At 66.5% G+C, this 20,797-nt stretch overlaps 2 protein-coding genes across 2 annotated transcripts in view; both read right to left on the minus strand.

Annotated features, from left to right (window-relative positions):
• PLXNA1 (plexin A1) overlaps window positions 1-6,122 on the minus strand; it is a 43,395-nt gene extending 37,273 nt beyond the window's left edge. Inside the window, exons 1-2 of the mRNA XM_060023191.2 lie at window positions 6,075-6,122; window positions 450-1,707 (exon numbers count right to left, since the gene is read on the minus strand). Of these exons, the coding sequence (XP_059879174.1) occupies window positions 450-1,685 (1,236 nt within the window). The 5' untranslated portion in view covers window positions 1,686-1,707; window positions 6,075-6,122. The remainder of the gene's footprint in view (window positions 1-449; window positions 1,708-6,074) is intronic.
• Window positions 6,123-17,719: 11,597 nt separating this feature from the next.
• The window catches only part of CHCHD6 (coiled-coil-helix-coiled-coil-helix domain containing 6), a 125,903-nt gene continuing 122,825 nt past the window's right edge, over window positions 17,720-20,797 (minus strand). The window contains exons 7-8 of the mRNA XM_060021528.1: window positions 18,772-18,907; window positions 17,720-17,880 (exon numbers count right to left, since the gene is read on the minus strand). Coding sequence (XP_059877511.1) covers window positions 17,875-17,880; window positions 18,772-18,907 — 142 coding nt within the window. The 3' untranslated portion in view covers window positions 17,720-17,874. The remainder of the gene's footprint in view (window positions 17,881-18,771; window positions 18,908-20,797) is intronic.

Raw genomic sequence — 20,797 nt, forward strand, 5'->3', positions numbered from 1 at the left:
CCCCGGGCATTCGGGCCGCTCCCAGGTCAGGTGCATGGCCAGGCGCCCAGCGCAAGAGTCAGAAGAGCCTATCAACAGGACCCAGAGGGAGGACGGTATCTGGTGTCCACCTGACCCTGGTGTGGCCCCAGCTCGCCCCTTACTGGCCGTGTACCCTGGGCAAGTCACCCCACCCCGGGCAACCCTGTCTCTGAAATGGAAACAAGATGGGGCCCGCAAAAGCACCCACAACAGCAGCAGACGCGTGGTCAGAGGGGCTCCGTCCAACGGCCGCGGGGGCTCGTGGACTCGTGCACGCGGTCACGCCACCCCGTCTTCTAACGGGCAGGACAGCCGCAGCCCAGGTGCAGCCCTGACCCTGGGAGACGGGCCAACAGCGGCCCCCAGCGCAGGGTGAGCGCCACGCAACGAGCGGTCGGCGCCTCGTTCCGGGACCGCGGGACGCTCACCGAGTTGATGCAGCCCAGCTCTTTGTTGAGCAGCCAGGGCAGCGAGAGCTTGCCCTCGCCGCGGTAGCAGGACTGGATGCGCTCCTTGATCTTCTCCTTGATGGCCCTGAGGGTGAACAGGCACAGCACCGACTCCCGGGGCGGCTTCACGCGGTTCTTCTGGCCCTGGGCAAACACGGTGAACAGCACATCCTCGTCCTCGGCCAGGCCCAGCTGGCGGGCCAGGGCGCGGCCAGGCCGGCTCAGGTAGGCGTCCTGCACCAGGCGGTACTCCACGCCCGCCTGCTCGCAGCCGATGGGGAACTCGACGTAGGAGTAGAACTTGGGGTCGTCCACGCACAGCCGCACGATCTTGGACGTGAAGAAGTGCTCGCCGGCGGCGTCGGGCGAGGTCAGCTGCGTGTCTAGCTGCAGGGTGAGGTAGTAGACGAAGTGCTCGCTGCGGAAGCTGTACACGTAGTAGATGTCGAAGGCCGGGAACTTGGACAGCGTGTCCGAGGGGATCTTCAGCTGCGAGGACACGAACTCGTCCTGGTACACGAAGCCGAACATCTCGGCATCCTCCTCGTTGGCCATGAGCCGGCGGCTGGACAGCGTGGGGAAGTACTCGGACTTGCCGTCGATGGGCGTGCCCACGAAGAGCTTGGCCTGCGCCTGGCCGGGAGGCCCGGCGATCAGCACGCCCGCCATGCTGCCCGCCTCGCGCACGCCCGACAGGTAGTGCTCCTTGCGGTGGTGCGGCTCGCCCAGCTTGAAGAGGTCGTCCAGCCGCAGGAACTGGCAGATGCCCTGCGAGGCGCTGCCGCAGGCCAGCAGGCGGTTGGCGGCCTGGTCCAGCAGCAGCAGCTTATTGACGTTGTCGGTGCTGCCCAAGCCGTGCGGGCAGGACTGCACGCTGGGCGGAGGGTAGCACTTCTCGTTGTCTTCCACGGGGCCCGTCACGTGCGCCCGCAGCAGCGTCAGGTTCCCCGACAGCTTGTAGATGCGGTTCACGGCGCCCACGTACACCTCGCCCGTCTGCTCGTGGACCACCAGGTGGGTGAGGGCCCATTCACCGGCCGTGAAGTTGCGGAAAGGGGGCTGTGGACCCCCGCCCGCCCGGGGCGCGGCCCCCAGCAGCAGCAGCAGCGGCAGCAGAAGCAGTGGCGGCGGCAGCGCCCGTGGGCTCAGACGTGGCGGCAGCATGACGGGCTGCGGCCTCGGGCTGCGGCGCTCAGGTCCTGCAGGGATGCGCATCACGGGGCCGGGAGCCTCAGCCCTGCGGGGAGAACGGGGGACAAAGTGTGTCAGCGCTAGCAGCCCTCGCGCGCCCCCCCACACGCACACACGTGCCGTCACCGAGCTCCACGCGCCCGTCCTCCCCTGGGACATCCCACTTCTGGGGCGTGACCCACCCCTCCAGGAAAAGCCCGAGGTGCAGGAAGCACACCTCCCCGCCTGGAACCCTGCAAGCGGCTACACCAAGCCTAGGGCCTGCGGGCAGCACGGGCCACACACACTCCATCGCTGCCTGGGCCACCGTGGCCGGTGGAGGAGAAAATGAACCCAGAACGAGAAGGCGGGTGACAAGGGCTCAGGGTCTAGATCGGGAGCCCCACCGACACCCAAACCTGGGGGCCACCACCCCCCGACTCAAGCCTCCCCACGCCTTAGGGAACAAGACCCCCAGCTCCAAGCTCCCAAGGTGGGTGACCACCTCTCTGCCCGAGGCCCTGGGCAGTCCTACTCTCAGCTAGACAAGGACGCTCGGGCGGGGCCCGCAGAAGGGGGGCCGGTCACACTGACCCCAGGGCCGCTCCCTGCTGACCCCGGCCCAGCCCCCAGCCCTGCACCTCCCACCCATCATCCCCACCCCCAGCCCACCGGTGCCCCTGCCCCGTGCGTGAGGCCCCCGAATCCTGCCCTGGCCCTACTTCCTCTCGGAAAGTCTCAGCTCCCCGCAGCCTGGAAGGTGGCAGTCGGGCACCAGGGTAAACCTAGACCCTGCTGCTCTGCAGCCACGTGGCCCCGGTGGGGGCTACTCCTCTCTGCCAGCCTCGGTCTCCCGATCCGTGCAATGGTAATGACGACAGCTCCTCTCCCGGATGAGGGGGGGTGCCCGCTCAGGGCCAGCAGGGGTCCCGCCCTGGCTCTGCTGGTCACACCCCCAGACGGGCTTGCTGGGGCCTCACCCCACTCCTGGATGGAAACAGACCACAGCAACGCCGGGTCCCCACTGCAGGCAGGCACTGGCGCGCAGCACACACTCTTTGCCCCCAGACAACGCCTCTCGTTTTACAGGTGGGGAAGCCGAGGCCCAAAGGATAGGTGCCTCCTGCCAAGTCCAGGCTGGGAACTGGCCCCAGAGCCTGTGGGTCTCCGGGCCCCCACGTCTGCCCCTGCAGCACAGGGCTCCTCTGGCCTCCTGCCCCTCTCCTGGGGTGCTCTTCCCTCCCTGCCCACAGCCCTCGACCTGCGGGCCGAAGGCAGCAGCCGTCCCTCTCAGTCACCCAGTTTAATTTGTGGCAAGGTGCTTGCTAACGGTTTTGTCACGTATTGCTCCCCGATGCTCTCCCCACCAGAGTGGCAGCCCCACGAGAGCAGGGCCTGGCTCTGTGGTTTCCCACTGAACCCCCGAGGCCGGCCCAGGACCCAGCACTTGTGAATGAAAGAGTGAACGACTGGGTCCTGCAGAGCAGGACCTGCTCCCTCCCTGTGTCCTCACTCCCCACTCACCGGATGCCACTGAAAACCTACACCTCTGCTCAGGTGGTGGGGAGGGGGGATGCTGAGGCTTAGGATATGCGGGCCTTTGGCCAGGATCCCGCAGTAGGGGGACAGGGCTGTGCTGCCCGCAGGGGCCCCCCCAGCAGGCTGTCAGCTGCCTTCCTGCAGATCTCCGCCCAGACACCCCAGGAACTATGGCCGCCGGTACCTCGCAGGCGGCCCCTGCCCCCAGCTCAGGAGCCCAGGGCAGACCTGGTGGCTCCTCCCGGTGGTCCCGGTGGCGGTGAGGCCTGGGCTGACAGCCTGGGAACTCCAAAGAAAGCATGAATCACGCACCGTTTATCAGTTCAAAGAAGGCCTGCAATTACCAAGGGCTGGGCTCTCCCGTCCTCTGGGATAATTATACGCGTCTTAACGCATTTACGGGCCCTACTTTTTATATTAAACGGGAGGAACCCAGCTGAAGAAGCACCATCCAAACTCCAGCCTGGCCGGGGGCCTGCTGCCCCTCCCCCAACAGAGCTGCCCGAAAGGACCAGCCAGAGGCACGGGGCTGCAGCCAGGAAAGGGGCACCAGGCCTGGGGCTGAGTCCTCCCGGCCACCACCTCACAGGGGCCACTGAAGACTTTGGGTGACTGCCCCTACCCAAGAGGGACGGGCCCGCAGCTCGGATACACCCAAGGTCACCCAGCTAGTTCTCAGCACTCCTACAGGGACCTGGACTCCCACAGGCCTCCGGTCTGCCCAGGAGAAAATGCATTCACTCCATGCTGGGCTGGGGGAGGGGAGCAGCAACAGATGCACGCTCCGGGCCGGGGTGGGGGGGCGGTGAAGCAGCAGCAGCGCTGGGGTATGGGGAGCCCCTTCCACCTGCCCCAGAAGGACCAGGCCCCAGAGCTGGCGGGGGAGGGGCATCCTGGGCACAGAGGACCCAGAGCTGGGGGTGGAACCTGCTGGACCACGCAGAGAGTGGTGAGAGTGACCGCAGCGCCGGCACGGGAAGCAGGCTGGGCCTGGCCAGTGAGAAGCAGACCGGGAAGGAGAAGCGGCCTGGTGCCGGGTGTGCCGACTGGAGGTGCGCAGGGCAGGGAAAGGCCAGACGGGCCGGCACAGTGGCCTCCACTCCTGCACAGGACGGGCTCAGCTGCCCAGCAGAGCGTGGAGCGAGCGTCATCCCCTGCTCTCTCCCGGGCCCAGCGGCCACCACCACTCCTCGCCCTGAGAAACAAAGGCCCTCAGAGGCCTCTTCACGGAGGGGCGGCCCCAATCTTGCGCCCCCCCGCCCCCCGCCCCACCAGATCTGGATTCTTCTGGGGCACGGACAGGTTGAGGTGTGGGGGACCGAGAAGACACGGCCCTCCTACCCAAAGGTACCTTGTCAGCAACTGGGACCAAGAGCTGCCCAGTCACCCCACCTCCCCCAACAGAGGCCCCGGGAGGTGGTCCCCAGCCGCCCGCTCCCCCTCCAGGCCTGCCCTATGGGACCAGCATGCACAGGACCAGGATCCAGGGTCACTGGAGTCCTGCTTCGCAGAAAAAGCACCTGCCTTCGGGCTTCCCTGAGGGTCCTCTCCTCCTGACGCCATACTCAAGACGCTGGGACCTTCAGGGGTGCGGGGGAGCTTAAAACACACAAGCCACAGCCAGGAGCCAGCAAAGGGCTGTCTGCTTTGTCCAGAGCCCTCATCCGCTCCCACCCCCAAGCACACACCTCAGCCACACCGGGGCGGGCCAGGCCTCGGCAGAGCTGTCTCCCCTGCCTGAAATGCCCTTCTGGGGCCTCCAGGGCCCCCTCCCAGGCCCACTTGCTGCCCGGCCCTGAAGGGAATCACTGGCTTCCAAGTCCGCCTCTGGCACAGGACCGGGCATGCTCTGGGCTGCCTGGCGCAGCACCTGGTCTCTCCTGCACACCCCAAACCAGCAGGGAGCCAGGGGACCTGCCTGGGGTGAGCTCCCGAGGGCCCAGGGCCTCCAGAGGGCCGGAGGAGCAAAGGCTGAGCCCACCCCCGCGCAGACCCAGAGAACCGGCCTCAGCTCGGAAGGAGGTGGAGCAGCGCGGACGGCCGCGCTACCGGAGCCCAGGCTCGCGGGCAGAGGCTCGGTCCACGTCCCCCAACACACACCCCTCTTTCTTTCAAGGGGCGTGGCCCCAGCACCCCACAGATGAGCCAGGGGCAGCTCCCGGCTCTAGGCAGCCACCGGAGCCCCTCTGGCCCTCTCGCCCCCTTCCCGGGATCCCCTAGGGTCTCGGAACGGGCGGGGGTACCCGGAGCCGCAATCCCCACCCCGAGGCCGCTCGATCGCGCCCCGTCGCCGCCAGCCCCGCCGCCCACCAGGCCCGGGGCTGCGCAGCAGCCCTCGGAGCGGCCGCGGGAAGCGGCTGACCCTGGAGAGGCCCCGCGCGGGGCGGCGAAGAGGCCGGGCGCGCGGCTGGCGCACCGCCCCTCCCAGCCGGCGCGGGCCTGCGGGCCTGGGCGGACCGGCGCCCACTCCGGCCGCGCGGGCCTGCCGGCGCCGGAGATCCAGCGCACTCCGCCGGCCCGGTCCGGCCGCAGAGCCCTCCCGGCGGCGCCGCCGCGAACTTTCTCCCTGCCCGGCCCGGAGGAGGCGGCGCGGCCCCGCGAGCGCGGCGGGCAGGGTCCCATCCCGGCCCGGCGGGGACGCGCGGGCTCGGCGCCGCGGCCGCGCCCGGACACGCGTGAACCGGGCCAGAGACGCAGGGACACGCGGGGCGCGGACACGCGGGGGCGCGGACACGCGCGCCGCCGCCCCCCGCGCGACCCCCGCCCGCCCGCAACCCCGCGGAGGCCGCCCCGCGCCCGGACCCCGGCTCGAGGCCGCCCCGCGCCCAGACCACCGTGGGACCCCCGCCGGACCCCCGCCCGCCCCGCTGCGGGGAAAGTTGCACCCCTACTCACGGGCTGCCCCGGGGCGCGCCCGCCGCCGGCCATCGCCGCCCGCCGCCCGAGCCGCCGTCCGCCCCGCCCCGCCGCGGGGCCGCCGAAGCCTCGCAGGCCACCCAGGCCGAGGCCGCCGCGCCCGGGATCCACTGCGTGGCCGCCGCCGCTGCCCAACATGAATGGGGCGCCAGCCGCGCGGATGCGGACCGGCCTCGCTCTCACCGCCCGCGGAGCGTCGCGCGCATGCGCCGCCCGGGCGGGCCGGGCCGGGGCGGGGCCTGCGCGGGGGCGGGGCCTGCGCGGGGCGGGGCTCTCGGGGGCCTCCAGGGGGCGCTCGATCCCCGCCGACCGCCCTAGCCCATCGCTCGCTTCAAAGGGCAACGCCGCTGCCAGGAGCTGCCGGAACCTGGTCCAGATACGGCCGAGGACGGCGGTTACGGCTCGGGGTCCTCAGGGGGCGGCGGGGCGTGGGGCGCGCGGTCCGGGACGAGGCCGGCGGGCTGGCACGGGGCCGGGCGGCGGGGCGACGCGGGGCGGACAGTGGGTCCGGGGGGCGCGGGTCCGAGCTCGCCTGGGCGGCTGGGCAGACGCGATCCCCGTGGCCGCGCTCCCGCAGCGGTTCGCGCGCCCCAGAGCCGCCCGAAGGTGAGGCCACAGGGGCACCTGGCCGAGGGGAGGCGAGGCGGCCGGAGCCATGGAAACAACCAAAGGGCCGGGGGCCCGTGCGGGAGGACGAGCTGGGGCGCAGCGAGGACCGCGGGGGTGGCCACGAGCCGGGAGGTCACCCCTTAGGAGAGGGACCCCCGCAGGCCCGGGTGAGCCCCCGCCCCTCCCCGCCTCACGCAGCCGCGTCCCGGTTTCTGAGCTGGTCGTTCTCCATTTCCTGTGGCTCCGGCATGGCTGGCTTGTCGGGACGTCGCGCTCGTCTGGGGACGTGGGGACGCGACCGAGTGGCCGACGGGCAGGCGGGCCGTTCGCTCTACTCTGCGGCGTCCCCCGAAGGTGCGCGGATCCCAGCGTGGCTGGTTAAGCACAGCAGTCCCACCGGTTCTCAGAGCCTCCGCCGGGCCCGCACCCACCAGCTCCAGCCCCGGGAGTGTCTCTGGAGACGTCCCAGGTTACACGGCTTCCTCCACCCCTGCTCCTCACCTGCGGTCCGCTCCCCAGAGGAGACCTGATGAGGCACCGCTCCGCACCACGCAGCACTATCAATCCAGGTGGGCCCCGTAAAGGCACTCCAGACAGTGGAGCAGACTGTCTTCGCGACCCTGGGCCAGGGAAGGAGTTCTTCAACCCCAGATCAAAGATATATAAAAGAGAATACGGGTCAATTTGACTACCTTAATATTGGTTATTTTTGTTCATTAAAAGTTAGGAAAGGAAATATCAAGATAAGCCAGGACTCAGGAAAACACATCTGCAACACACGTACACTTGCAAAAGCTGCGTATCCAGGATTTATGAGAAATTCCCAAGGATCGACAAGGAAAGCCCACAGTCCAACAGGGACACAGGGCTGAGACCCCAGCACCGCAGTTGGTTGGAGCAAAGATGGCCAATTGTTGCTCCTAAAAGCCTTGCACAGTGGGTCCCTGCCCCTGAGGAGGCCGGCCGGGTGCAGATGGAGGGGGAACCACAGCGGGGGCTCATGGGGGGTGGGGACTGCAGCTCAGGCGCCCCCCCATCCCACCTCACAAGGAGGGAAATGAGTCAGCGGGCACTGGGCTCTTCCTCCTTGGGTTTCCTGTGTGGGTTTCGCTTCTGTCACCCTCCAGGAGGGCAGGCAGTGTGTGGCGAGGCAGGGAAAACAATTCCTAGAACCAGAAACATGGGGGAGGCGGGGGGAGGGCGGGGGAGGAGGGCCTTTCCGAACCTCTAGTGTTCCTGCCTCTGGAGCCATGCCAGGGCCGTTTCTGCGTTTCTGTGACTCAGAGCTTTGTGCAGAAGTAGACTTGGGGGGCCTCTCCCCTCCTCGAGGCAGAACCCCACCGCTGATGTGGCAGGAGGAAGAGGCTCGGGGTAGCCTCAGCCCCTTGGGGGTGGCCCTGACTCCTGCCTGGCCTTCACCCCCACCTGTCACCTCCTGCCCCGAAGATGCGCCGGCTCACGCCCGCCCCTCCCCACGCAGCTTTCCACACAAATGGAGAGGGATGCGGCTGGAGGAGGGTCTGCGAGGAGGGAGGACGCAGGGTGGGGCCCCCCCTGGGCAGACCCTCCAGGGGCTTGCTTCACACACGGAGCCCGCCACCCTGCACCCATGGCGTGTGCACGCACGGACACGTGCACGTGTGCGAATGCACACCCGGGGCTAGCCCTGCGTGTGCAGCGCCCTGGGTCCCCGTGGCCTACCCTCGCCCACCCCGTGGGGTGGCTGCCGTCAGCCTCAGCCCCCCGGCAGCTGCCGTGCACACGGGGCGGCCGCAGTCACTGCCGCATTCTGGGAAGCCCACGCCGGCCGCTGGGTGGAGATGGGAGCGGGGGTCTGTCGGGGGCCGGCGTCGCAGTGAGGCCGATGGAGGGATGTACACAGAGCGGTCCCCTAGAGCAGGACGGGGCTCAGCCCGGAGGCACATCCCCACCCACCCCGCCCTCCCCAGCGGGTGCTGTGGTCCAGGAGACAAGCCTCACCTGGGCCCGAGCTCCCAGGGCCGCTCAGGTGAGCAGCAGGGAAGCGTGGTCATGGTGCTGCCTCCCCGTCTGTGGGCTCTGCAGGGCCCCCCCCCCCCCACCCAGCCTCTGTGCCCAGTGGCCTTTGTAGCTCCAGGTGCTTCTTTCCAATAGGTCCAGAATATTCCCAGAATGGACCCTCATGAAGTGGGCTGGATCACAGGGCCCCCCTGAACCAGTCACCTTGGCTGGGGGTAGAACCTGACGGTGGGCTGGCTGGCACAGGGAGCTCTCCAGAGCCGGGGGTGGTCCCCCAGAGAAAGTCCAGGTGCAGGTGTTAAAACAAGTAGGCCAAAGCAGGACAGGCAGGGCACCCAGGACCCCGTGGTGTCAGCGGACCACCGCCTGCCTACCTTCTCCCCCACGTGCCCAGCGTTCTTGCTCCAAAGATGCCTTCACGCCTCAGGCCTGTGCCCATGCCCATGCTGTGCCCTTGACCAGGAGTGCCCCCACTGCAACCTTTCATCTCTCAAGGCCCAAGTTCCCTCCCCCACTCCTCCAGGAAGCCTCCCTTACTACAGCTCCCTCCCCACCCGTGAGCCCTCTTTGGGCTTTCTGCCCCACTCGGTACCAGCGGTGACCAGCCTGGGCTGAGAGTCCCGACCCTGGGGACAGAGCCAGGTCACTGTCAGCCCTACACTGTATAGAAGGCAGTAGCAAAGCTCCTGCCCCCCACTACACGGAGCCCTGGAGGCCTCAGCATCACCTTGTCCCGGGGCTGCAAACTGAGATGACTTCAGGGGCCAATCAGGTGAGGGATGTAAACAGAGAGACAGGCCGGACCGAGGGGCTGGCTGGAGGGCACCTGCCCCGCGGATAGCAGCGTGGACGTGCTATCAGGCAGGGCGGAGGGAACAAGATGCACCAGCGGGAAGAGCCCGGCCAGGGGTCTGTAGTTGGTGCAGCGCACGCCACGCCCAGGAGGTCCAGAGTGGGTGCTTGTCGCCTTGGGGCTCACAGCTCACAGATGTTCCCAAGGATGGATGCCCTCGGCAGGGCCATGGCCTCTGGAAAAGCCACCCCTCCACCCTCTCTGGGACACAGTGGCCCTCGCAACCCACAGCCCCAGGAGTGAGAACCTGGGGACGGGGAAGCAGCCCAGGCCTTCTCACTCTGCGAAACACCGTGGGCTGAAGCGGGAGGCTGGACTCCCACCCAAAGTAACGGGCAGCCCCCAGTCTGCCCACCCACGTGGGGTCAGAGGAGGCCAGCTGCGAACCCCAGATGGAGATGCAGCTGAGGAGCTCAGCACATGGCCCCCAAATGTGCGGGACCCCATCCAGAGTCACCGTCAGAGCAAGCACCATGGAGCCTGCCTGGGGGCGCAGGACCGACAGATGCCAACACGCAGGTGACACAGAGGGAATGGCTGGCAGGAGCCCTCCCCCCAGGAAGCAACGGGGGAGAGGGTCGGAGAACCGGGGCTGCGCTGAAGCCGCCGCCACTCCCCCCATTGGAGGTCTCAGCGCAGAAGACGGCGCACCTGGGACAGCTGCGACGTGGGCGCAGACGTGCAGACGGGAATAGGGAAAGGCTGCGCGCGGGACTGGGCCCCTCTCCTGCGGAGCGGAGCCTACAGCCCACAGCTACCGCTGAGCATCAGACACGCGCTGACCTACGTGCCACCCTGCACGCGCTCCAGCCATGGGAGGCAGCAAACAACACAGATGAGAGGGCAGAGTCGACCCCAACGCTTCACAATCCACCCTTTTGGAATATCTCTGAAACGACAGACTGGTGGTGCTGAACAGATTCGTGGCTTGGGGGGCGGGGAAGGCTGGTTCTGTATCTCCTTCGCGGTGACCGTTCCAGGAATCCACTTGTGATGAGGGACCCAGAGCTCACACGCACCTGGTGTGGACGTCGGCGTCCTGGTTTCCACGTTGTATGACAGCCTCCCGAGATGTGAATGCTGGAGGCCAGGAGAGGGTATGGGGCCTCCACACTATCTTCCCAACTTCTCGTGAAGCTACTGTTACTGTAGATGATGATGATTTCACAATCAGAAGGTAAGAGGGTACCCCTGCTGTTGCTCTGACCCAGGCCCAGCTCTGCTGCCGCCACCACCTCCGGAAGCAGAGCTGGCCCCGTGGACGAGCAGGTTAGACGGCAGATGTCCCACCGGCAGAGCCCCCGCAGGTGTCCTGGGGCTGCCCTGCCGCCGCCCACCCCCCCTCCAGCCGCCCTCGTCTCCTGGTCTCCAGGCTCAGAGCTCATGTCACCTCCTCAGGGACACTACCGGCTCCCTGTAGGCTGGCCCCACCCACTCAGTCACGACAGCACCAACGCCCTGGTATTTCCATCGTGGGGTGGGACGGGGAGATCCCAGGAAGCCAGGGCCTCGTCTCAGGGTGGGGACACAAGGTACCAGTCTGCGTATTCACTCTGCCGCACGACAGATCGCCCTGAATCCAGTAGCTTCAAACAGCACCGTGTGCCGCCTCTGAGGGTCTCTGCGGGGACGTGGGGGTGCAGCGGGGCAGGCCCGGCCCTCCAGTCGGCTGGACAGAGCCTCCCCAGCATTCAGGCACAGACCCGCCTCCTGCCCCGTCCCACGTGCCCCTCGGTGGCTGCCTGCCCCGTGGGCACAGTCGGCCTCAGGGTGAGCACAGCAATGGAGAGGTAAGTTGGAATTTCTGGGGAGGCTCTGAAACCACCCACGGTCCCCGCGGTGTCACCCCTTCTGGCAAAACCCTCCCCTGGAGGACGTCCCTGTGCCACTAGGGCCCCATTCAGAAGAGCACAGCCTTCCGGGGCAGAGACACGGGCTCCGCTCCCATCACGTGCCCACCCCTCGGTGCGCTTTCTGGGTCACGGGGCAGATGGCATCGCCCCCAGGGTCGCTGTGGGAACCACAGAAACACGGGGCAGGGAGCTCTCCCGACAGCTCTTCCATCCCCAGCCCAACCCGCCGGCCGGGGGGGGGCTGTTACCGTCCCTTTTCACAGCGGGGAACCCAGGCACAGGATCCCGTGCCCAGGGGACATGCTGAGCCTGCTGGGCACCCCCTTCCTGCACCCGCCCTGCTCTGTCACAGATGGAATCTCTGATTTCCCCAATCTACCACGAGCTCTGCATGTGATGCTGTTCCTCTGCGCCCACGAGGTCACCCTGCTGACCTTGCCCGTGGCCCCGGGGCAGCCCCTCCTCTCCAGGGAAGCCTTCCCGAAGCACCAGCCCACCGCCTGGTTGGCAGCAGCCCTGGGCTCGTGGGCTCTGGACCTCAGCGTGGACATCACCGTCTGTTTCTGGGCCTGGGTCTCCTCCACAGAGAGCCGTCACAGGGTCCCTGGCAGGAAGTGTGACAGAGGCAGCCCGTATCTTCTGTGTCCTTGGTGGGGAGGGCAACAGTCAGCCATGCTGCTTCCCCATCCTGGGCACAGGCCTTGCAAGGAGCAGGGGGCAGCAGAGAGGGGCCGGTCGGGGGCTGGGCCCTGAACAAATAAGCTGGCTCACTGGAAACCTCCTCCAGGGCCGGCAGGGCTGTTCTGGGACAAACACCAGAGGTGACATTCAAAATGTTTAACAGCCAGAGTGGACACCAGACATAGACAGGGGACAGGACAAGCCTTGATGAAAACCTCGCTTTGCTTCATCCAGCAGCACATTCACTGACTTGCTCCTCTGTAAGGTCCAAGGAGGTCTGAGCTTCAGGCATGGTTGGATCCACAGGCCCAGACACGTCACCAGGCATCTCTCTCAGCTCTGCCTGCCTCTGCAATTCTCAGGTGTGCTCTCCCTACCTGTTGGCCAAGGCAACCCTGGCAGCTCGCTGGATCTACTGGAGTCGTGTGACTGAACCCCCCTCCCCCTTGCTCGCTGTAACGTTAGGGTCAGGAGGGGGCAACCCCTCTGGCGACAGCTGCTCCAGAGTCCTTTACCTTCCAAGAGGTCTGGCCTTTCGGGGTTTTTTAACAATTAAAACAGGCCTTTTAATTATTAAAATATTATGCTCATGGTAAAAAGAAAAATCCAAGTGGTGCACGAAAGGACCCCTAGTGAAAAGGTATGTCCCCCTGCTGGGCCCCCAGGTCACCTCCTGGGAGTGAAAATTGTCCCCAGTTTCCTGCATCCTGGCAGCAACACGCACAAGGATATTCTCGCCTCTCTGTCTGCTGAAAGAGGCACCTGTACACCTGCTCCGAACCACCTTTGCACGTCTTCTTTTCTCACTAACAGGGTTTGGAGGCCGTCCCACAAGAGCCGCCTCAGGACCCCTCCCTCTCCCTCTCGGAGGTCACACAAGTGGAAGCACCCAGTTCCGAGGCAGACACGCCAGGTGCCCCGTGAGTCACTCTGCTGTGTGACTCTGATAGGACAGCAGAGGGGGAGGATACTGCTGGACTCCTGTAGGTCTCCAAGAGGCTCCGCCGCTGGCCCTGCTGCGGGAGGGGAGCCCACCTGGCCACAGCCTGACGGCAGCCTTGTGGGACGCTGAGCGGGGGACCTGCTGGGCTGCACCCAGGCCCTGGCCACAGAGACGTGGCTGCGAGCTGCCAGGGTCAGGTGGGAAGTCCTCTCCGCCCGGCTTCTCGTGCTGACAAGATGCCTAAGGTGCGTCCAGGCAGTTCCGGGAGCTCCGGTTTGTGCTTCTTCGTGGAAGCACGGACCTCAGGGCACCCATTGCTGGCCCTGGACACCTGGGTGGTTCCAATGCCGAGGCTGCCGCCGTGCCAACAACCCTACATCACCCTCAAGGCGACATACGCCCTCATCTCGGGGCGTCGACCCAGCAGAAGCACCCACAGCTGCGCTGTCTGGCCTCCAACTCCAGCCACCGCATGGGTATTTCTCTGCAATTCCCTGATGCATCCAGGCTGTGGGGCACTTTTTCATGTTTCCCGGGCTCCCCAGAGGTTTCTGACATTCCTGGGTCAGCTCGAGGGTGGTTTGTTGTCTGCCCGTAACCCCCAAGCTGGACCTAGAGGGAAAGAGAAACTCTTTGGAAGGCACGAGTCCCTGGGCCCTTCCTGGAGCCCGAGGATAAGGGCGGAGAGCAGGGCTGAGGTGGAAGGAGACCGGCCGGATCCTGACGCCTCTGTCTAGGCTCCTTGATCCAGCTATGCCTGAACCGTCCTCTGGACTCTTCCGTCACACAAGCCAGCACTCTTCTCGCTTGTCAAGTCGAGTAGGGGTTTGTCCCTCGTGCTGCAGGGTCCTGGCTCGTGCAGGGCAGGAGTCGGCGCCCGTCTGGGTCCACCCTGCCCGGACTCCTGCGCTCCAGGAGCCTGGAGTGTCATTCCAGGGTGACGTTCTGGGGGCCACCAAGCCCTGGGGAGGAGGTGGACTGCGGTGGGGAGGCTCCGAGTCCCCGGGCTCCACCAGCCCTCCCTGCTGCGGTCTGCACCCTCCTCATGGCCGCGTGTGTTTTGAGGCGGAATAACCGTGTAATTGGTTTATCCGTTCCATAGCCAAACCTCAGCAAATATGTTTTTCCTAATTAGTTGATGTTTATTTAACGGGAACAACCAGCCCATTAAATTTAATGAGGCAGGTTGTCAGGTACGAAGCGGAAGTGTCTTCCTTAAGCGCGACCCGGACCTGGCAGGGCTGGGTCCCGGGCCGGGGCCGCGTGGAGCTCCTGGTCTGGGTGTGGGCAGACAGGCAGCGGCGTGGGTGTGTGCGGGCAGCCCTCGCTCCTGGCCCCCCGGCCCCACGTCTTCTCCACTGCGTGACACCCTCTAGCCTGGATTTCATCCGGTCCATCTCCCCAGCGACCTCCGGGCCCCCCGGGGGAGGGTCTCCCGTCTGCTCAGCGCTGCACCTCCCGTGCCAGGGCCATGACTCGCGGCCAACGCTCGTCTGAGTAGCTTCAAGACCCCTCCTGCCGCCTCGGTTCCCCACCCCCCAGCCCCAACGTACCCTGGACCCTGCCTGGTCTCCCCACGTCCCTCCGGCAGGCTTCACACCCCCACTGCCCCCTTAGCAGGCGGGAAGCTCTTTGCTCAGGGAGATCCAGGCTCTGCTGAGGGGTCGCCCCTGGGCCTGACAGCCGGCGGGAAGCGAGGGCCGGCACCCTGGACCCACGCCTAGGCGCGAGGCTGCACCCGCCACCTGCCTTCGGAGGCTTCGAGCCGGCAGGGCGGGGCGGGGGGCGGTGGTGTTAGAACAAAGTTCTGGTCCGTGTGGAACAACGGAAAATACAGTGGATTACGAAAGCCCTAACAAAACACACCGTAACCCTAAACCCCCGAGGAAAGCACAGGAATGTCTCGGTGGGCACACCCTGGCCTCGCTCCTTATCTCCACGTGTGTACAGGTGGTGTTTGTTCCTCCAGACAGCGGGCTCACGCAGCTGCCACGACTGAGTTTTGAAACGGACTCACGCTCCAGGCTGAATCGCCGTCAGTGGCCACGCAGCTGGCGGGCGGAGCACGTTTTATTTAACACGTCCTCTGCTGCTAGGCACCTGGTTACTTCCAGCGTGTTGCCGATGTCACTGACACTATGACACACCCAGTGGGGCCCAGCTCCCCAGAGGAGCCCCCTCCGGCCGCTGCCCGGGCCTCTCCCGAGGGCCTCGCCAACTGACGTCTGAGGTCGGCTCTCCTACTGCACCAAGGCCTGGGGCACCGACCAGGTGTCGACGTTGCTTCCCAGCACCCGGATGTGGTGAGGACGGCAGGGTCAGCTCCTTGGGCCTCCCAGGCAGAGAGGAGCCTGCAGGACTTCCACGAGGGACTGACCTTGGGGTCGGCACCTGCCCGTCAGGGGAGGGAGCAGAGGGCGGAGGCACAGCTGGGCTGCTCTGGGCCGCGGGTGGCAGCCCGGCCCCAGGCAGTCGCTGGATGCAGCTCTGGCCCTCCAGTGTGACTCCGGCCAGGTAGTTCCTGAGCACAGCGACTTCCCAGGGGGAGCGGACTCGGGTCAAAGGCTCGGCGCCGGCGGGGTTCTGGGTGGCGGGCCCTCTGCTCTCACACTTGCTAAGCACTGGCCATGGGCCGCTTGTCACACGGCCCCGGGAGAAGCGCCTGTGAAGGCTGCAGGGCGGGAGGAGGGGGCATGGGCCGCGGCCACATCCCCTGTGGTTCCAGCTCCCTGAGCCGGCTTCCGCTGGGTGACCTGTGCCCTCCCTTTGTCCCTCCGGCCCTGGGTGACGGGAGCTTCATGCTCTGCTAAGTTCTGGGTTATCACAGCATCCCATCCGAGGTTCTAGCTCCTCTACCTCTTCTGGGGCCAGCACCCTGGACTCAACTCCTCTGTTTAGAGACTCAGTGCTTTCTGGCTCCTGGCTGGACCCTGGATGTCACAGCCAACGTCATGACATTTAATCCCCAGCCCCAGGGTAGGATGGGTATAACTCCCCAACAGTCACACAGCCGGGGCCCGGGCCCAGAATGCCTGCCTCGAGGTCCACACCCACTGGACACAGCCTCACCTGTGTCACACTCTCTCAGGCCCCACTTCCTGCCACGTATGGCCACGTGCAGGGGCTGGAGCCACGGGCCCACACGCGGGCACGTCGCGCACAAAGGTCCACACACGTGCACACAGAGCCCACACCCTGAGCACACGCAACCCCCCACCAAAGTGACGCTCGGACACACTGCCCTACGGCCACAGTAGGGGAGGCCACGGAAGCTTGGCTCCGGCGCCAGGGGAGTCCGGGGAACGAGCTGAGGTCCAGGAGGGAGCCAGGGGCACGACCAAGTGGGCAGCACGGCTGGCTGCCTGTGAGAGACCAGGCACAATGCACACGTCTGCTCACACACAGGGACCCACACACACAGGCACAGGTGCACACGCAGGCACTCCGGGGCTGCCTCCTGGGTGGGAGAACAGGGTCTGAGACTAGGAAGCTGGACGTGCCCTGGACGCCACGGGCTCCGACCGAGTCTCAGAAGGGCCTCGGCAGCTTCCGGCTGCAGGGTGGCTCTGATGTCACTTAGGGTCAATGAGCCATGACCTCGCAGAGGGCCACTCGCTGGGCGCCCTGCCACCCACCGGGCTGCTGTGTGTTTCTGACTGTTCCCCGGTGTGCTGGGGAAGCTGACCAGGACCTCTGGGGGGGCATCTCCTTGGCCGACGTGCAGTCGGGCTGACTCGGCTGTGGGCAGCTTGTCCAGCCCCTGGACACCGACAAGCCCCGCGGACCTCCAGCTCCACACGTGAGAACCGGGGGATGCGCCGGGGCTGCAAGGCCGGCATCAGGACCGCCGGCTCGCAGCTCCAGAGAACTGCGGCAGGAAACCAGGCTCACCAGCCGGGCGTCCCCCTCCTGCTGCCCACACAGCGCTGGGCGGGCGGGTGCAGCCGTGTGGGCAGGGCGCCTCAGGACGGGCAGGTGGGCGCTAACCGAGCAGAGTGCAGCCCCGCCCCGCCGTCACCCGCCCTTCTCGAGCCGCATCCCGTCACCTGCCCTTCTCGAGCCGCATCCCTTGCTCAGTCTGCAGAATCACCAGCACCCAAGCCAAACACCCAGAAACCACCCAGGTCCTCCCCTTGCCCAGTGAGGTCCAGTCCTGCCAGCTCCAGCGCCTGAGGCTCGGCCTGCTCTGGCCCCGGACCCACCGCCGGACCCCGAGGGTCACTCAGGACCCCAGGTGTCTGCAAGCCTCTCCACTTGAGCCCACCTACCCCCAAGGCCAAGGCGACACCCCTCAGAGGGACTGGACTGCGCTGGTCCCTCAGGAGCACCTCCTCCCGGCCTGGCACCCACCCCCGGCCCTGTGCCCCAGCTGTACTCTCTGTGCACGGTCAGTGCCCCGCCCCCGGCCCCCATCTGGGCCCCCTCTCTCCCAGCCTCTGGCTGCCCCGGAGCCCTCCACCCGGCGCTGGACTCAAGCTCCGCCTGTCAGGAAGCTGGCCCGCTCCCCTGCTGCGTCCCGACGAGGACCTGCTCCCCTCGCGCACCTCCGCCTGCTCTGGGCGCGGCCAGGCCCGCACCCGCCTGCCCCACTGGCGCCGGCGGGTGCCCGTCCTCCAGCCTGACCTGGGGCCGCGCTCCGGGCACGGAGGCAGCAGCAGGCCCGCCTGGCAGCCCAGACACGACTGAAGACGAGGACGCCTGCTTTATTTGTCTGCGGACAGGGGCACACACGCTACTTCTCTAGCATGGGGGCATCCGGCGCCTGCGGTCTCTGCACTGCGGTCCCACGGCGCGTCCCCTCTTCAGGCTCCAAGTCACTGCCAGGCCCGGAGTGGGCCTGCGTCAACCCTACAAAGGAGAACAGAGTTCAGGCCCCCAGGAGCGTGTGTGTCCCCCAGGCTCTGCTCCACGAGGGCCCGTTTCATGGAGAGGGTCCTAGCCCGTGGGTCCCCAGGCCTGGACGCGGCCTCCTCACCTCCATGCCTGGTGCCCACACAGCACGTGCCCGCGGCCTCCCGCCGGCCTCCCGCCTGCACCCTGTGCACACGGTCTTGCCCGGAGACGCAGCTCTCCTTCGCCCCTCGAGGTCTCCCCTCCGTTCTCTTCTCAGCTCAGAGTGAAACCGCCTGGAGAGCCCTCACACCCAGGCGCTGGCCTGTGGGACACAGCACCTCGTGGGGCTGGAGCTCGCCCCGCAGCCCTGGGGAGGAGCCTTGCGTCTAAGACCTGCTCCCTCCCTGCTGCCCAGCAGCTCCCAGGAGCAAAGTGCTCTCAGGGACCCTTTAAAGCCGGAGGCTCCTGAGGTGAGACTGGCGGGACCTGGGACCTTGGGGAGCTGGCAGGGAGGGTCAGGAAGGAGGTCCACGCCTCAGGGCAGGGCCTCTAGGACAGCCTGCAGTGCCCCCAACGTGAGGCTGGGGAGCGTGTGGCACCCGGACCACCATGACCACCTCCACTCACCAAAGGCCGGGCCCCGTCAGGCCAGCACAGGAGTGGCTGCCCTCTGCCCCCTCAGCTCTCCCCCTTCCACAGGGCAGCCTGGCCCTTTCCACGACCCTACCCTGCACCCTGGCCTCTCCACCCCCCGCTGCACAGAGGTCAGGACGGGTGGCCCCCCTGGACAGCAGGGCCTGACTTCACCCAGTGCTGGCCCTGGACATGGCCTAGCGGCGCCCACAGACCCCTCCCCGCCCACCACCGCGGAGCCCAGGGGGGTGGGAGGCCGCAGCTGACGCCTACCTTGTGCGCTGAGCCGACGCAGTGCTGGTAGGCCTTGGCCAGGTCCGCACACAGCAGCACCTCCTGCAGGTGCTCGCGGTAGCAGCGCAGGATCTGGGCCTGCAGCCCCGAGCACACGGGCTCCACCCTGCGGGGCCTGCGGAGAGGAGGAGGCAGTCTGGGGCAGCGCCACGGGCCAGGCAGGGGGGCCGTGGCGTCCGGTCGCCCCCCAGAGAGGGGCCGAGGTGGCCCTCGGGGGACCCCCCCCCCCGCCCAAGGCCTCCAGGGCGCCTCCCGCCCGGGTGTGGGCCACCATCGTCTCCCCCAAAGCTGTTTTTCTGATTTCAAAACTAATACATGCATGATGAGGAAAACTGGAAAAACACAAAATGTTTAAAAAAAACCTAAGATGTTCAGACTCTCACTTCCTAGAGAATATCACTGCAGCATTTTAGAGGAATTTACTATGTTTTCTTTCTTTGCTCATCAAGGTAGGTTTAGAACCTAAAGCTAGACTCTAAGCGTATTCATCTGAAGCATGATTTTACATTCTCTTTCTAAAACTATGAAACAAAGATGAAAAAGGGAAATAAAGCTTATTCTCATCGGTCACCAGGGTCTTCTTCCTGACGCCTCGCCCGCTGCCCCTCCCGCCCTCCCCTCTCTCCGGACCTCACACATGCTCCCCTGTACACGCACCCTCTCACACTCACACGCGTGCACACAGCTGTACACTCACTCACACACGTGCACATATACACACGCACATGCACTCACGCCCCCGAGCTCCTGCGTTCACGGGTTCAGGCCCCTGCTCCCCGCGGCTCTGGGCGGGGTTGCCGTCTCTCACCGCCCGCCCCGACCCCAAACCAGGCAGCAGAGGACGAGGAGGCAGGTGGCCAGCCCGGGTCCCACACTAGGATGCAGGGGCGCCGGGACACACACTCACAGGGTTTCCGTGGTTTCTGGCAGGTCCACCAGGAACCTCGGAGCCGCGGCTAGGCCTGGGCCCCGTGTTGCCCTCCCAGGCTCGGGCGCCGGGGAGGCCTCGGCAGCGGAAGGACCCCTGCTCCCGTCACCCGGGGCCTGCAGGTCGACAGCTCCCCGGCCCCGGATCTACTTTCAAAAGTCCAGCCTTGCAGCAGGTGCTGGGCTGGAATGCTGGTTTTAACACGGCTCAGCCTCCCACATCCATCCGTTAAGACCAGGAACAGAGGGCTCAGCGGCTCTCGTTACCCAGCTGCGGCTGACACGCCCAGCGCCGCCATCCCGGCAGCGATGCCCACGGGACTCCGGGCCCCGCGCGTGGGCTTGGTCCTCAGGCCTGCTGACCACACACTGCAGCCCCCTCCCTTCCCACCGCCGCCTCCCACGCCCAGACAATCCCTGATCAGCCAAGATCCATGGCGTGGACGGAACTGAGGGTTTACAAGCTGAACAGGCAGGAGGCGGGGTGGGGAGCAGCCGCCATGCCCGCGCTCAGGTCCACGGCTCCAAAGGTCAAGGCTGTGCTGGGAGAAATGGCCCCCTTTCCCCGAAGGCCCTGCCCACCACCCAGGATTCCACTGGGTCCTGAGGGCGCAGCCAGGGGACGCAACGGCCCTACAGCGCCACACGGCCCTGCTCCTGTCTGCACAGCGCACACGGGCTCGGAGGCTTCCTACCTGAGGAGGACACGTGTCTCTCCTGGGCGCTGACCTTCGCACGGGAGAACAGACGGGCTCCCAGGCTCACCCTCTCCTCCCGGGCCCTGGGGTCCCCTCACTGGGTTCCGTCTGCCGCTGTAGTGGGGTGACCGCCTGGCTGCCCAGTGCTTGCAGGATGCCCCTCCCTCTGTGTTGAAGACCCTTCTGCCACGGACACGTCCAATGGTGGGCCTTCTAAATGCCTCCGGACGGGCATCTCCTCTCTGCTGCCCTCGCCTGGAAATAGCTCCCTCTGCATTTCCCTCCGGGCTCCTCCGTCCCACCTGCCCTTGGCGGGGAGCCCCCGAGGCCGCATCTTTCGGGCTCCGTCCTGGCACCCGCCGGCCGTCCTCCCACACAGA

Source organism: Delphinus delphis, chromosome 10, assembly GCF_949987515.2.
Source record: "Delphinus delphis chromosome 10, mDelDel1.2, whole genome shotgun sequence".
NCBI classification, from domain to species: domain Eukaryota; kingdom Metazoa; phylum Chordata; class Mammalia; order Artiodactyla; family Delphinidae; genus Delphinus; species Delphinus delphis.